Source organism: Ambystoma mexicanum, chromosome 4q (assembly GCF_040938575.1).
Source record: "Ambystoma mexicanum isolate Mex_15411 chromosome 4q, UKY_AmexF1_1, whole genome shotgun sequence".
In the NCBI taxonomy this organism is placed as follows: Eukaryota; Metazoa; Chordata; class Amphibia; order Caudata; family Ambystomatidae; genus Ambystoma; species Ambystoma mexicanum.
Window position 1 is genome coordinate 977,214,047 of NC_090928.1, and position 16,449 is coordinate 977,230,495.

Here is a 16,449-nt window from a genome sequence, read left to right on the forward strand (position 1 = left end):
TGGCGCCACAACAGATCACAGGGGGATAATGGAGGGGTAATACGTCAGAGAGTGGAGTGCGGAAGGATACAAGATTACTGAGCGAGACTGAGATGTGGCGCCACAACAGATCATAGGGGCTAATAGAGGGGGAATGCGTCAGAGAGTGGAGTGCAGAATGATACACGACTACTGAGGGAGACTGAGATGTGGTGCCAAAACAGATCATAGGGGGATAATGGAGGGGGAATGCGTCAGAGAGTGGAGTGCGGGAGGATACACGATTAGTGAGGGAGACTGAAATGTGGCGCCACAACAGATCACAGGGGGATAATGGAGCGGGAATACGTCAGAGAGTGGAGTGCGGAAGAATACACAATTAATGAGGGAGATTGAGATGTGGCGCCACAAGAGATCACAGAGGGATAATGGAGGGGGAATAAGTCAGAGAGTGGAGTGCGGAAGGATACATTATTACTGAGGAAGACTGAGATGTGGCGCCACAACAGATCGTAGGGGGGATAATGGAATACGAGACACATTTGGTGAAGAAATGTGGATAGCATTTTTTAGAGGGAGAATAAATGTGCAACAGCAGTAGTTTAGAGGGGAGAATCAAATGTGGAGTGGAAATCGGCTACAGGCGATAGCAGGTCTTAGAGTGGCAGTGGAAGGTGGAGTGGGCACAGATTATAGGGGCGAATGGAATGTGGTGGGCGATTGGTTTTATGTGGAGACTGGGCCATAGAGCGGCAATGTCTGTCAACGTCCACGGCCTCCAAGACCCAAGCGCCTAGACGTGGTTCAGCTCAGAGTGCTGGCGCTACATGTAACATAGACTGGCGTACCTGGGTCCGTCACTGTTACCCGCGGCAGAGAGCCGTCACATTACTATTCAATAAGCATCTAAATCAATACGAATAGTTTTAGGAGTAATTATGCATTGAGTGTCAGTAGACAATTAGAGTCCGGGCATTGTGTGGGTGTGACGGGGTTACAGAGCGACAGTAAAGGTGTGTTTGGCGGCGCAGTATCGGGTGGTTTAGCGGGAAGCTGACAGGAAGCGGCTGAGAGAGGGACCTGCTGCTGTCTGTCAGGCGGACGATAAGAGCGTTCCCTGATGGCCAGGGCGAGCAGTGCAAGATCTCCCAGGCTAGACCGTGTGCCCTGCCTCCCCTCCCTGCCTCCCCCTGAGCAGTGCACTGTGCACCCCTTGCCTGGCTGGGTAGAGTGAGCTCCCCCTAGCACTCCTGCCTGCACACTCCCACGCCCCCATCCCAGCCCAAGCATTGTACCCCTTGCCTGGGGGGTGACTTTTCCTGGGCATGCGTCGTGAGCTTCCCTATGGCAGGTAGTGGGAGCACCCGCGATAGAAGTGTTCCAAAAAAGTAGTGGAACTGTGACGCTGGCGGGACACAGAGTTAGTAGGAAGGCGGCAACGTGCAACACATTTTACAAGGGGTGCAGTCATGCTGGTTGACAGCCAGTTGAGTTGAAACAGATTTCAGTTTAGCTGCAACTGATATCCGGTGGCAAAGTGGAGAAGTGTCTTTAACTTCATAAAGAACAGCTCTGGAATGGTGAACATGGTTGCAAAAAGAAGTGGAGCTGTTAACAGTAAAAAATAAAAGTAGTGGAACACTTCTCCAGACCGTTCCCGCTCACTTCAAACACTACCACTGCTGGGCAGGCAGTCGGTGTGCATTTCAGCAGTTAGCGCGTACTTCTACACAACAGGAAGTGTATCTGAGCCCCACTGAGCAGACAGGGTGTGAGCTCCCCCAGCAGACACTGGGACCTCCCTAGGCAAAGAGTGTGAGCTTCCACCAAGCAGTGTGAGCTTACCTGAATAGAAAGTGTGTGAGCTCCCAAAGCAACCAGTGTGAGCTTCTGGGCAGGCAGCGTGTGAGCTCCCCGGGCAGACAGTGTGAGCTTCCTGTGAAGACAGTGTCAGCTCCCCTAGACAAAGAGACCTTCCGCCAGGCAGTGTGAGCTTACCTGAAAAGAAAGTGTTTGAGCTCCCAAAGCAACAAGTGCGAGCTTCCCGGGCAGACAGAGTGAGCTTCCTGTGAAGACAGTGTCAGCTCCCCTAGACAAAGAGTGTGAGCTTCCGCCAGGCAGGCAGTGTGAGCTTCCCTGAATATAAAGAGCGTGAGCTCCCCAAGCAAACAGTGTGAGCGTCCCGGTCAGGCAGTGTGAGCTTCCTGTGAAGACACTGTGAGCTCCCCTAGACAAAGAGTGAGTTCTCACCATCAGGCAGTGTGAGCTTCCCTTGATAGAACGCTTGTGAAGTTCCCAAGCAACCAGTGTCTGCTTTCCTGGGCAGGCAGTGTGTGAACTCCCAGGGCAGACAGTGTGAGCTTCCTCTGAAGACAGTGTGAGCTCCCCTAGACAAAGAGTGTGAGTTTCCACCAGGCAGGCAGTGTGAGCTTCCCACGGCAGGGAGTGTGAGGGGGTTCCTCGCAAGCCAGGCCACCGCCGGCTATCAGAGGGGCAGCGGGAGCTCTCCTGGTGTGCGCTGCCTCAGTGACAGGACCCCCGGGCGTGCCCTGTTAGCGCCCGGGGCTCGCCTCATCATGCCGGCGCTGTGCGGTCATGCTCCCGGCCGGCCGCGCTGGCTCACGGCGGGGACACGCTCGGCGCCTCCCCCCGGCCCTGCCCGTGTGCGCCTGTTATGGAGAGGGAGGCGGCGGGCGGGCAGGGCGGGCCTTGCATCACCGGTGGGGCCCTCCTTGGCTATTAATAGAATTACGTCAGTCCCCTCATAGTAAGCATTCCAGGACTGCCCGCCCTATATATAGGGGTGATGCAACCCGGAGAGGAAGCAAGTCTGGGCACCAACAGCCGAGAGAGCAGGGGAAGAGGACAGAGCCTCGCTGAAGAGAGCAGGGAGAGGGCAGAGCCTGTCTGTGAGGAACAGAGGCAGGGCAGAGCCTGGCCGAGAGGAGCAGGGCAGAGCCTGGCCGAGAGGAGCAGAGGCAGGGCAGAGCCTGGCCGAGAGGAGCAGAGGCAGGGCAGAGCCTGGCCGAGAGGAGCAGGGCAGAGCCTGGCCGAGAGGAGCAGAGACAGGGCAGAGCCTGTCTGTGAGGAACAGAGGCAGGGCAGAGCCTGGCCGAGAGGAGCAGAGGCAGGGCAGAGCCTGGCCGAGAGGAGCAGAGCAGCGCCTGGCCGAGAGGAGCAGAGACAGGGCAGAGCCTGGCCGAGAGGAGCAGAGGCAAGGCAGAGCCTGGCCGAGAGGAGCAGAGGCAGGGCAGAGCCTGGCCGAGAGGAGCAGAGCAGCGCCTGCCCGAGAGGAGCAGAGACAGGGCAGAGCCTGGCCGAGAGGAGCAGAGGCAAGGCAGAGCCTGGCCGAGAGGAGCAGAGCCTGGCTGTGAGGAGCAGAGAAAGTGGACGACTCGGCGAGCAGAGCTGACGGCGGCAGCGGGCCACCACGGGGACGCTTCCATCCTCTTCCCGGGACTTGGGAGCACTTTTCCAGCTCACTTCTCGCCCGGAGTCCGCATTCCTGAGCAGCGCCTGGAGGAGCGGGAGGTGAGTCCACACGCTATCTGCACTTTTGTCAGATGAGGAGTGGCGGCGGCGCCGGAGTCTGGCGGGACCCTCTGTCCCGGCAGCGGCTGTGGTGGATGGGCAGGGTGCCCCTGTGACAGCTGCCGCCTCCGAGAACCCCACACACTGAGCTACCAGCGTGAGTGATTGGCCGTGGGCACGTACACCAATAGTAACACGTGCAGCTCTGGGCGATATGTCGGGAGACCCATGTGTGCAGAGAGGGGCTCACTCCCCTGTGCTGGGCTGGCATCTACTAAAGCGCGAGCCGTAAGCTGATGCTCACTCACAGACATGTTTATTGGGGAGAGGAGCACAGGCACTGAGACATGCTGGGGGAGGGGAAGGCACCCTGATATTAACGTGCTGCCACAGAGGCGCAGGCACACACTGCTGCGGAGGCTGAAACATGTTGGAGACCAGGGGCGTTGCTAGGGGGGGGGCTAAGGGGGCTATAGCCCCTGATCTTTTGGTTGTAGCCCCGGATAGAATCTCAGGAGCTACAACCAAAAGGCATGCTAGCCCCCAGTCCCAACAGTTCTGACATCAGCTTAGCCCCGGGTCTTTTCCAGACCTAGCAACTCCCCTGTTGGAGACACACACGTGTACTGATTGGCATGTGCTGATGTTTTAGACACCCACCATCACATACTGACTAGCACGTGTTTAAGGGTAGAGGGGCACAGGCACTGTAATTGTCGCTTATATAGCGCCTTTTCCCATTTGTATGGCCTCAAAGCGCTTTATGATAGGAACGCCCTCAGGGACCGGAGTCCAGGTATGGAAACATTCTGAAAAAAAGCTTAAGAGTGGGCGTGTGCATGCATTTGGCCAAGCTTAGGAATTAGGCAGGCTGGCTAGGCTCCAGTAAGCAACCAAGGCAGGCAGGCCTGTGGAACGGTGCTGCTGTAGGCACATCCGCTACAGCTGTATTCTAATGGCAATGGCAAGTCTGGAGTAAGTGGCGAAGCCATTAGGTGTCCAGCGGAGCGAATTTGTCACAGTCCTAGCTGCGTTCTAAAGTGTGTGGATGGAAAGCCGTGCCTGTGGCGGGTGTCCACCAAAGTGGTGCCTTTATACATACCTGGAGCTCAGATGGCGCTGTCCTTGGGTCTCGCTGTGCCGCTGCCTGACCTGGCACCGGCATTGCTGCTGAATTACATGCTTAAGACAAGGACACACTGATATTTCACGCGATCAGGGCTGGCAGCGTTCGAAGTTTGTGAAAAGAAATAGTGGAACTATGTTCCCTACTGGCCAGGCCACGCCCCCTCCCACGCGCAAGCCAAACCTTCAAACACCTGGGCCTGCTGTTCAAGGGAAGGCGAAAGGGAAGCGGAAGTGCACGTTTCGACTTCTTCCTGTGTTTTATTTTAAAACAACCATTCAGGGGGGCTTTCATTTTGCCATAAAAATATAGTAACGATAAAAAGTAATTTTAAAAAGTAGAGCGGCACGCTCCCAATCGCCCCCACCCACTTCGAGCACTGCATACTGGCACTGGAACATGCCAGGTAAGGCACACGTTCTGTGGGTCTTGGGGCACACACACGTTGCTGCCAGTTGCATGCACGCCGGCACTGTCCATGTTCTGGTGGGTGTTGGACCACAGCGAGGCTGGCGTGTTCTGATGGGCACAGCCACCGCTACAGGTTTTACGGGCACACGAACTGACCCCTGTCTTGGTTCCCAGTTCAAGGAGGACACGCCCACTGACAGCGACATGTTATGAGTGCCAGTCGGGACACACACACGTGTTGTCATGTTCCAGGGACAATGCGAGCTGACACTGACATGTCCCGAGGCGCTCATACCGACAGGGCCTCGTCTTAATGATCAGTGGCGCACACATACTGGCATGTATATTTCGTGCGCAGGGGTGGGGGGCGAGGGGGAGAACAAGATGCTGGCGTGTCCCGGGGCAAATAGTGTGGTATTAGCGTGTTATGGTAGGGGGCGTGTTCTGCTGGGCTGGGAAAACACGCACTGGTCTACTCCGAGGAGCAGCCAGGGCGATCTGTAAGGGGTGGCTGGGGAGGGGGGTCCCAGCTTCTCTTCATAGCAGGGTCGGTTAGTGGTCCCAGGGGCGCAGTGGCATCCTCTTGCTCGGGGCTGCCTTCACCCTGGGGTTTCTGGGGCTGCGGACACGTCCTGTGAGCGCGGATCGGAGCGCGCACTGCCAGCGGTCCTCGGCCTGTGGAGGCGGCGGGGGCGGCTGATGAAACTGCCTCGTAACTTCCTTCTGCCGGACTGCTCTGCCATATCAGAGGGGCGGGCTGGGCAGATATGCCCACCCCCCCCCTTATCGGCCTGTCATCTGAGAGTGTGGCTCAGGGGAGTTGCTAGGTCTGAAAAAGACCCGGGGCTAAGCTGATGTCGGAACTGTTGGGACTGGGGGCTAGCTAGTCTTTTTGCTGTAGCTCCTGAGATTCCATCCGGGGCTACAACCAAAAGATCAGGGGCTATAGCCCCCTTAGCCCCCCCCCTAGCAACGCCCCTGGACTGTGGCTCCTCACCTACGAACAAGTCGTATGCTCCTTAAGTTACCCGAGTCAAACAGCCCGTTTCCACCACGTGCATTCTGGGACATGTAGTATGTACTCGGAATGGAGAAAACCAAGCTACAGTTTCCAGAATGACCGTGGATGGATGATTAGCACCTGTCACAGGACAGCCCGTAGGGTTGCCCGGGGATCGGCCTCGCACCTGCTGCTCCCTGGCAACGCAAGGCCACTCACTCTCCACCACAGCTGCTTCCTGCTTCGCTCTTCCTAAGCCATGGGTGGGATGTATGCTCCTTTTAAGTGACTATTTAGCAACTTCCACAGCTGATGAGCCGCTATGCATTCCTTTGCAAAAGGACGAGCACACGCGCCCTTGGCACGTTTAAACTTTCTTTGGTGTTATGGCGCCGGCAGGGAGTGTGCTCCCTCTGGCCTGGGAGAGAGCCCCGCTGTGGAGTGGCATGTGTAGGGTAACGTGGCCCCGTGCACGGCGGAGCAGGGCAGATGCAGCCGATGGCCGTGGCCGCCTCGGGCGCCTGTTTGTGCCGCCCATCCTCTGGGAACCGCCCCGTCCAGATCACACAGGCCGGGGAGGACTCTCGCTAAAGCATTGGCCAACTGGGGCCCGGCGCTGATGAGTGAAGCAAGGCGCCAGGCTGACCCTGTGACCTCTGAGCCCAGCTCCCTGGATTCCTCGAGGCGAGTGAAGCAGGCCACACTGGTGAGAAGTAAGCCTTCAGCCTAAACCCTCGCTCACATCCTCATGGACTCAAGGGCACGACCTCATTGATATGATGGCCGTGAGACTGCTCTCCCCCAGGGCCATAAACTCAAAGAGTGGAGTGAAGCAGGGCTTTGGGACCTCTTCCCATTGAGGCGAAGAGCTCCCTGGCCTCCAGGATCCTTAGCTCAAGTTCTAGAGAGAAGAAGCGACCCGTGACCTCATGGACTTCATGATACGAAGGGCACCATGGCTGATTTCCCAGGCTCATGACGTCAGGGACCAGAGTGGCGAATGGCTCCCTGACCTAGGACTCTGACCTCTCACTCCAAGGTCATGAACTCAAGGACTGGAGTGAAAGAAGCAGGGGCCCTGTGAACACACACCTACAAGTGAAGGGCTCTGACGTCCCACCCAGGGGTCATGAGCTCAAGGACTGCCGGGGCAGAGCTCCGTAACTCCTCCCCCCAGGACCAGGAACTCATAGAGCAGAGTAAACTAAGAACTTGGGAGCAGGCATACACATATCCATGAATGTAAGTGAAGCGGGGCCCTGCAAACTCTCACCCCAGGGTCATGGGCTCTTCCATCGCGCAGCACATGAGATACGGGGTACTGACTGGGCAGGGTCTCTCTGATTATCCACACCCAGTGGCTCTCTGACCTCTGACCCCTGGGCTCAGGAAATAGGGCCCTGCCCCCTGCCACATACATAGTCATGCAGTCCCGGGCCCGCAGGAAGCAAGGTTCTGTGACCGCCCAGTGCCAGGGCTCGGAACCCAAAGACTAGGGTGAAGCAGGGCCTAATGACCCCACCATGATCAGAGTGGAACAAGGCCCACTGCCCACGTGCCACAGGATCCTGAGCTCCTGCACCAGAGATTAACGCGTAACCTGCCTTTTGCCATCCTCCACGCCGATATAGATCTTAGTCCTGGCAGACTCCATTTTCTTTTTTAGATGGGGAATAGAAGGGCTCCACGCTATTAACAGCTTGTTTTTACTCTACAAAAAAGTGTCCTGTGGCACCCCAGACATTACCTTGTTGTCCTCATGGCAATAATTGCTTGCCTGGGGGCTGTAACAGATGTTAATGGCCCACCTTCCTCTCTAACTAGCACAGCCTGCCAGGGAGGGCGCTGCTGTCTAAATAATGATCCCAGAACGCCCCTCTGTTCAGTGAGGTCTGCTTGGGTTTTGAGAGGCACTGTGACGTCCTCATTTGCCGCATGAGCCCTGCACACCCGGTCAAGCAGCGATTAATTGGCGTTCAATTAAAACAGACAGAATGCACGTCCAGAGCCTGCACACTCACATGGTGGCGATGAAGTGAAAAGGGCTGGTTACTCATTCACCTGCTCTGCTGCACTTGCTGGGCAATGATGGGCCAGAAGACTCTCTTTTCACCCCCAGTGAACTTTGTACCTTCTCACATTACACAAGGGTCCTTGGAATAGGTCAGGTGAGGGGCTATTCCTTCTTGCTCAACTTCAGTTTCCCGGCGACTCATCCTACTTCAAGGAAACAGGTTCAGTTGAAATGAAAGTGATAGCAACCGGCACCCTGCAGCTGAAGGCTGTGTGGACTTTGTAACTCCTCTGGGCTTTGAAGTACATAAGCTGTACTGTAATGTGCACTTTCCTTAAGTTAGAGTGTGGAAGGGCCTTTCAGCCTTTTCAGTTGAAATGGATCTTAAGCCCTGGGTGGCCCCTGAGTTTCTGTCCCCATGTTGCTAGTGTCATCACAAAGCAAAATACTGTTTTACTAGCGTGAGCTTTACAGCAGGCAGGTTTATGATTGCTTTGCTGGTTCCTTCAGGCCTTCGCATCTCCTGGCCCTTGCAGTATCTGGCAGTGTTCTTATCGCCTTGCCATTTTACTCTGATTTCGACTACTTTAGCACCTTGCTGACAAAGAGAGCACGATAGCTTTTCAGTGGGCATTTAGTGCTTCAGCTCCTGGCTGGCTGCCTTTCTTTGTTCTGTGCAGAGGCCAATAAACCTGCTCTGTGATGATCTGCAGCTACTCAGGCGCTCCCTCCATCCCTCTAGCTCTCCATTAAAATGTATGCACCATACAGGTGCCTCAGAGGTTTTCTCATCTATAAGAGAGCTCCCCTCACCCCCACATACATTTGAAATGGAACTCCACGACTCCCAACACATCTTCAGCAGGCCATGCCGTGCCTTTTGGGTCTGTGTGTGTGTGTATATTTCTCCTAATACACCAGCAGTCCTTATCCCGTAGTCCCTTTTGTACATCTGCGGTGGGGATTTCAGCATTATAAGCCAGGGGTCTGCACCGCGCGGCACCAGATGTGTTGGCCATGACTCCCATGACCGCCCACATTGGCTAGGCTTGCTGGAACTAATAGGTGGTGGAGTCCAAGCATATCTGGAGAACCAAACGCTGCTGGCCTCGATTATACGCGGAGCCAGCCCCTGGTGACTGCCAGGGGAACATTAGTCCCTCACACCCCAATCGTCATCACCCAAAAGGGGCGCACTGCTCCGTGCACGAGGTCATGTTTATCCCGTGCCTTTATTTCTGCTAGTGTTTAACGCAATGCCATTCACTGCTCTCAGATAAATGGACATCCGGCTCAGCCCACCCGGGCTACAGGGTGCACACGGGTCTCTGAAGCTAGTGCTTCACTCGCTGGCTTATCTCTTCGGCTTCTGAGCACAGACAGAACACCGCAAGTCTTCCAGCCATGCTTGCTACGCAGGCCCTGGCCTTTCTCCTGTTGTCAAGACACTTGTGGAATGTTTTGAAATCACGTCAAAGCATCCCCCTGGGGGGGCTCTGTGGTTCGCATAAGTAGGCAGGCTGCCAGGCAGCACAGCCACGTGGCTACACCTCAGCAGCCCCTCCCCCCGCCCCCGGAAAGGCTGGCTTGGGCCAGCTAGATGGCAGGCTTGACACCTGGTAAGAATGTTCAATTGCTTTCAGTTTCTGTAGTAGAGTTAGTTGTACAGTGTGCAATGCCGAGGGTGGTGCGGTGCTCTAAGGTGGAATGCCCGTGCTGTGTGTGTGGGTGTTTTACTGCACGTCAGCATTGTACGCGGGCGCTCATCGTGCCAGTCTCCGCCCGAGCATGCTTGAAAAGTAGCCGAACTCCACGAATTCAGGGTCCTCCCGAAAGCAGCCCCCCGCGCTCTCCATATTAGGAATGCGCGGCGCGCGCTGGCTTTCTTGCCAAGCCCGCGCCATGATGCAAGCGGCTGCCACCTTGTTCCGCGAGTGAGTCACCTCGTGTGCACACACACACACGCCACGCGCGTTCTGCTGAGTCACGCCGCAAGCAAAACCCGCACCGTCATCCTCTCCCACCCAGATTCGCCAGCTGGAAAGTCCGGCCGCCAGTGTGTGTGTGTGTGTTTCGGGCGATCCGCAGGTGGAGTGAGTCAGAGCGGGGCATTTGGGTTCTTTCTGCCTCCCTTTCTCTAGCACCTAGCCTCAGAGGCAGCACGTGGGCGCTTGTCACGTGTGACCCCTTGCTGCTAGTTCAATATTCCCTATCGTGAGTACGGGCATACAAGTCCCAGAAGGCAAAGTGGTACCTCCGAAAATCCCAGCAACAGGCTGAAAGGGCTACGTATGGACTTGCAGGGCATTACTACCGCTATACCGCTATGTCCGTAGGTCACTGCCACAGTCCATACACGTGGCACACACCTTCTTTTGCTCTAAAACAAAACTACAGTACTATTGACAGGCCATTGCATGCCAGATTCTGCTTCCTAGAGGGCACAGGGTTCTTAAGGGAAGAGTACACATGGGCACCAGGTTTTTTGGTCTGTCACTTGCTCCTTGTCCTTGGGTTGTGGGTCTGCAACCTGCTGGAGTGTGACTCTCGCTATCTCATTGACTATGCTGGCTAGGGCTGATGGGAGTTGTAGTCCAGAATATCCGGGAAGCCCAATGTTGCAGCCCTCTGTTTTAGGTACACCGTCACTTAGATTGCTCTACCAGGAAAAGTACTGGGCAATGCCACTCATAGATGCCAATTGAGGTGGCCGGATTCCACGCTTGTCAGTGGATTTAATAGGTATGTTATGTTTTTTGTCTTCCAGCAAAATGATGCTCCAGCATCCCGGGCAGAGTTCCGCAGCAGAAGTCAGCGCCACTGCCATCGTGCCCTGTGTGTCTCCCACAATGTCTTTCGCATTTGAGGATTTTACCAACCTGACGCCGCTGGTGAAGGAAGAACTGAGGTTTGCCATCCAGAACCGGTGTCTTTCTGGCCGAATCCCATCCACGCTGGACACGGTGACCATGTCGGAAGGGTCGGTCGACATGTCTCCGCTGAAATCCGAGGTACGTTGACGCCACTGGATCCGGCTTCTGGATCCTATGTGAGCCGGGATCCGGTGAGCTTGTAATCCACGGCTCACTCTGATTAGCCCTGTTCCTTGCAATCTAGCAGTTGTGTTGCTCACCAAGTGTCTTGGCTGGAGTCTACCAGCTGTAGTTGGGCCTTCCACTAGAGGATGAGGCATGCTATTCGCTTCTCCAAAAAGAGTTTGATGGTTTGGTGGAATCTGGGCTTCCCTTTCCTCGAAGTTGGGTAGGATTATGGTCCCCCGATCCACCCCCAAACGGTAGACATTTGGATACGATTTTCAGAATTTAGCTGGAATATTAAGTTCTAATTTCTTGAATTTTAGCTAAAATCTAGAGCCACGAAATATCATACAGATTTCACACCATACACCCCTTTCAATCATGGGCTCTTTTATCTAGTACAGTCCCCTCATCGGGCAGTACTGCGGAAGTCCCCTCATCAGACAGTAGTGTTTGACAGTTCATCGATTTTTTTTTTTTTTGGGGGGGGAGATAAATGGTTGGGGGGGCTAATGCCTGACGATTAAATGACATGGATCCATCGTGTAGCAAGCAGGCATGCCTACTGACTGCCAAAATGCCCACAACAATGTTGCGTGCTTCATGAAGCAAAAAGCCTGAGCTCTGCTTTTTCAGCCATGGTTCCAAGCTACTGGAATGAATGGAGTTGGCCTGTAAAGTGTGCGGGTGGAATAATTGTTGTTGGATAAACCAAATTTCTGGGAAGATACGGACACCCAAATGCATGAAAATCCCTAGAAGTAAAGTTAACACATGACAGGTCATCCTTCATTGTGATTGGCTGGCACTTACCAATGCAATGTTGCTGTTTTTACAGTATGCACCTGTAGAAGATGAAAGGAAGAAACGAAGACGAGAGAGGAACAAGGTAGCGGCAGCGAAATGCAGAAACAAAAAGAAGGAAAAGACAGACTGTTTGCAGAAAGTGAGTACCTGCTATGAAAAGTCCCGTTCTTATATCCAAGATTGTCCAACTCCGGTCCTCGAGGGCTGGAATTCTGATGGGTTTTCAGGCTATCCCTCATTAATATTCATGAGGCAACATTTGCATACATTTAGAATTATTGTATGCAAATTTATCTCAGGAATATTAATGAGTGGTATCCTGAAAACCCGGCATGGGACTGGCCTTTGAGGTCTGGAGTTATACCATGCAGCGTCGAGTGAGTAGCCAGAGATCCCACACTTCTGTGTTTCAAAAGCAGAAGAGACTCGAGGATGGCCCTTGGAGTTATTCTGTGAGGGAAAACACTTTTATATTGTTCTGTATGTGTTGCCTGGTGGTCTGGCTCCACTAAGCTTACTTACTTTCAGCCGTCCATCAGGGCATGCCTGTCTTCCTTGCCCAACTGCATTTGTTGAAATGTTTGGACAGTCATTTCACTGTTGGCAAGTTGGCCATAAGGTTTTTTGGACTACTGCCCATCGAGAATGGGAACTCTCCCTGGCAAAGAGATAGAATGGAGTAATCAAGCAATTCATTAACTATTTAAAAGTATTGGGGGAATGGAGAGGGGGGCACGAGGCATGGCAGTGTCATGCTCTGATTGTGCTGTGAAGTCTGTGTAGCACCTTGTAGCTTCAGCCGGTGGCGCAACCCTGTTGTCCAATACTAGAATGTTGGACACCTTGCTTCTAGGAAACACCCACCAGCGCAGTCCATGCTATCGGAGGAGGCCGCAGTACAGCTTCCCCTCTTCCCTGAGCGTACCCTTTTAAAATAATAGCCTTGAAATAGATTGTAGGCTTTGTTATTTAGAAGATTATATTGAAGGCAATCATTCTGGGTTCAGCAACCCTGCAAGACCACACGTGCCACCCATTTAAATGTTGATGGGAGAGAATTGCTATCCTCCCGAAGCCAAATCCCGTTCACTTGAGGTGAACATTCACTGACCTCAGAATTAGTTGCCCACATCCTCTCCAATTAGCAAAGCTGAACATCAGTATTTGTGGATTATATTCACAATATGCCCGCCCACACCAGGCCACACTTTGAGTGCTGCACATCATCTACCCTTTAAGAAGATCATGTCAGAATGAGCGCCTGGCTTGGAGTGCTGGTTACCCCCCACATTTTAGAATAACAATATCATTCTACATTAAAAAAATAACTAGAGATTTTGAATGAGGGGAAGTTCCTTCAGCCTCGCATCAATGACTCGCAAGCATTGTATGGCGTGTTGTAGTTGCAGTCCATCAGCCGCGCAGCCTAACCTTGCTCCTAGACTAAAACCCTCTCTCCCTCTCTGCCAACAGGAGTCTGAAAAACTGGAATCCATCAACGCCGAACTGAAAGCTCAGATCGAAGAGCTCAAGAACGAGAAGCAACGTCTGGTCTACATGCTCAACCTCCACCGACCCACCTGCATTGTCCGGGCACAAAACGGGAGGACGCCGGAGGACGAGAGGAACCTTTTCATTCAGCAGATCAAGGACGGAACACTTCAGAGTTAAGCCAAGGCCACTTAGGGCTATCTAGGACTTCTCAGAGTCCGTTGTAAGAAATACACCAACAAAAAGGGGGCCTGAAGCCGTTAGGGTTGTGTCTTGGAGGTGTCGCTGCTTTGGTCTGCTTGGGAAGAACCGTAAGGCAGAGGAGCATTTGTCCGGCATTCGAGAATGTCCTGGCGTGGATGCGACTCTGGACTTGGACGGTTTAATAATCCAGCTGAAGTCCATTGCCCCGCCTCTAGGAGTTGGCACGACCGGTTTGCAGGTCCTGTTAGCTACTGTATGACTGCAGATGTTGTAGGTACCTGCTAGTAAACTTCCACTAGTTCTGCTGCCCATAGCCGCACTGAGACACTTAAGAACAGTTTACGAAGGTGTGCCACAAGCCGAGGCATCTGTGTCAAAGGGGACCGCAGAGAGATGAAGGTGTTGAGCGTCTCGTGATGTAGTTACATTATAGTAGTCTCCGAGGCCCACAAGACAGGGTTCCCCCAAAGTTGGGCCTGTCTTGTGGGGTGTTGATGAAAGGCACCTTGAGAGAGTCAATCAGGCAAGTTTTGTGAGGGTCAAGTAAGTGATGCTACATGAATGTAGAAGACACACTTTGTTGGGAGAAGTTGTCATGTGCCACTGAAGAACTCCTAGACCTCCGGGTTCTGTATATCTATATGGAGTGCATTTAGTATACACAGTTGTGATGTGATGCTAACATTTATTATCTTTTCCTACTTTTGTGCACTTACTACGAGGTTCCACCTGGAGTCGGGTTCCTCTGAAGATGGATAGGGTAGTTGGTCGGCGTTTTTGTGGTGAAGGATGAGGCTGGAACTTGGAAAGTGTGCATGTTTTTGCACCTTTTTTTCCAATTGTTATCCGGCACCAGTCGCTTGGCGTGCCAGTGCCATTTTAAAAGAAGTACAGCTAGAGGTTTGACTGTTAAAAAAATATTGTTTCTGTGAAATCTTCAGATTGTCAAATTCTGTACAATGATTTCTTTACAGTTGTCTGTAAAACAGAGAAATTAAGTTTTCACTGATATTCCAAAGAATGCTGCACAGCGAAACAGCAGTTTCAGAATTTTTGTTCTTACACATTAGTGTGGAATTGTATGTCCTAAGCTACATTTCTTGTATTCTGTTTGAAGCATACATAGATCTAAGAATCATTTTGCGTCTCAGCAGTGTCTATTTTATGTCCCTTCCGCGAACTCGAGCAGGGAACTCCGAACACGGATCAACGTTTGTAATACATATTGTGCGACTGCTGAGCAGTGCTTTAAATTGCAATGCCAAGCACTAAACATTCAACCGGAAGTTACCTCGAAAACCCGTTATGCAAGTACCAGTGTTAGTGGGGCTGAGTATCTTGCCCGTCTTGTTGTATTAAGTGCGCCTTATTTGCTGGGGGGCGCGACTGTATATGCATGCCTCATGCTATCCAACAGGGGCCATAGGAATAGATGGACTTTGGGTGTTAAAATGGCGGCGAGGGATGACGTAGTTCATTTTGTCATGTTCGTAGTGTATACTTACAGCAGATTCCCGGCATTTGAAGCTATCTACCGGAACCCAGAGCAACAGACGTCGTTGTTGAATGCCAAGGGAACTGTCCTGCTGGTTTGTGTTTAAAATTGAGAATATACTTGCATGAATACCTATTAAATGTGTTAATGGTGACGCTGGCGTCATTCCTTTTTTTGTTTTATTTTTATTGACAATTCTAAATGTTATTCACTAGCATGCAAATGCCCCTGACGGTACCAGTACCATTTCTGTGTGAAGAGGACCTGCCGGGTGGGTTCTCACGTTGTGTGTGTGCTTTGGGCGTCTTTATGCTGGGAGCTTCTGGTCCAGACCCTGCCAGGGTAATGACAGTACTGTGAGGAATGCAGCGTGCTGCGTTTACATTTTCAAAGAAAGTTGTGTTCGCTGGAGAGAAACATTTGTTTTCTACTTTCAAGTTTATTATGTTTTGATACTTTAATAAATATACAAATAAACACCTTGAGTTGTTTCAATTTTTTTAATTTAAAAACATGACAGAAATTGTACTGAAATCAAAAGTACATGCATTTGACTAAATCCCTATTTCCTTCAACGCAAAGTCCAGTTTATGGTCAACTTGAACCAACAGACCCTTTTTATTTGGGAAGTTCATGAACATCCTAATCCTCAATGAGTGCGGCAGCCACACTACATCAGTCATATCCCGACCCGTGACCTCCCAAGATGGCCACTTTCCAACCCCCGTCTTGAGTTATAGTCCTTATTGTCTGTATATGCTTGCATTTATTGGCTATGCTTGGGAATGCAGAGGCGGATTCATTTACAGGAATGTGATTAGTTCACCAACTCAGGATTTGGAGACTTTGATTGTTAAATCTATCCCGAACGGTCAGACCTTGCCCCTCTTACATTTAGTCTTTTGGATCCCCTGTTATTGCGTAATCCTCAAGTTCCGTCCCTGACCCTTGTCAGCCTCTCCAGCATTCTGCCTTCGGTAAACACCTCTTAAGAGTCTGCCTATCATTGGCAACCCTCGTGAAATTGCCCACTGACGACACCCACAAACCTTTGCTGGCGGATGTTTATGCCTCTGGGTCCAAGCTTTTGTCCTCTCGTTACTACTGGGCCTATTTCTTCCTGTTCTAAAAACATCTTCAAGTCAGAAGGTCCCAGCGACCTCTGTCCTATCATCCTTCAGCCCGTCCTTGGAGGCATCATGGAAGACTGCGTACTCGTGAGGCTTCCCCACGCATGGTAGCAGTGAAACTGGACCTGTCCTGCAGACAATGGATACCCCACCTACTAGTACTCCTAAGATCTCATGAGTATGTGGGTACTGGTAAACAACATGTGGCATTTTAAATACCACC

The 16,449-nt window shown here is 52.4% G+C and overlaps 1 protein-coding gene across 2 annotated transcripts in view; it reads left to right on the forward strand.

Annotated features, from left to right (window-relative positions):
* The window catches only part of ATF3 (activating transcription factor 3), a 440,052-nt gene extending 424,479 nt beyond the window's left edge, over positions 1 to 15,573 (forward strand). Inside the window, exons 1-4 of one of the 2 annotated variants that reach the window (XM_069608534.1) lie at positions 2,792 to 3,510; positions 10,829 to 11,072; positions 11,938 to 12,045; positions 13,380 to 15,573. In XM_069608534.1, coding sequence (XP_069464635.1) covers positions 10,833 to 11,072; positions 11,938 to 12,045; positions 13,380 to 13,577 — 546 coding nt within the window. In that variant the 5' untranslated portion in view covers positions 2,792 to 3,510; positions 10,829 to 10,832 and the 3' untranslated portion in view covers positions 13,578 to 15,573. Of the gene's footprint in view, positions 1 to 2,791; positions 3,511 to 10,828; positions 11,073 to 11,937; positions 12,046 to 13,379 lie in introns of those variants that run through there. The other variant, XM_069608533.1, reaches the window with a different exon arrangement.
* The last annotated feature ends 876 nt before the right edge of the window (positions 15,574 to 16,449 follow it).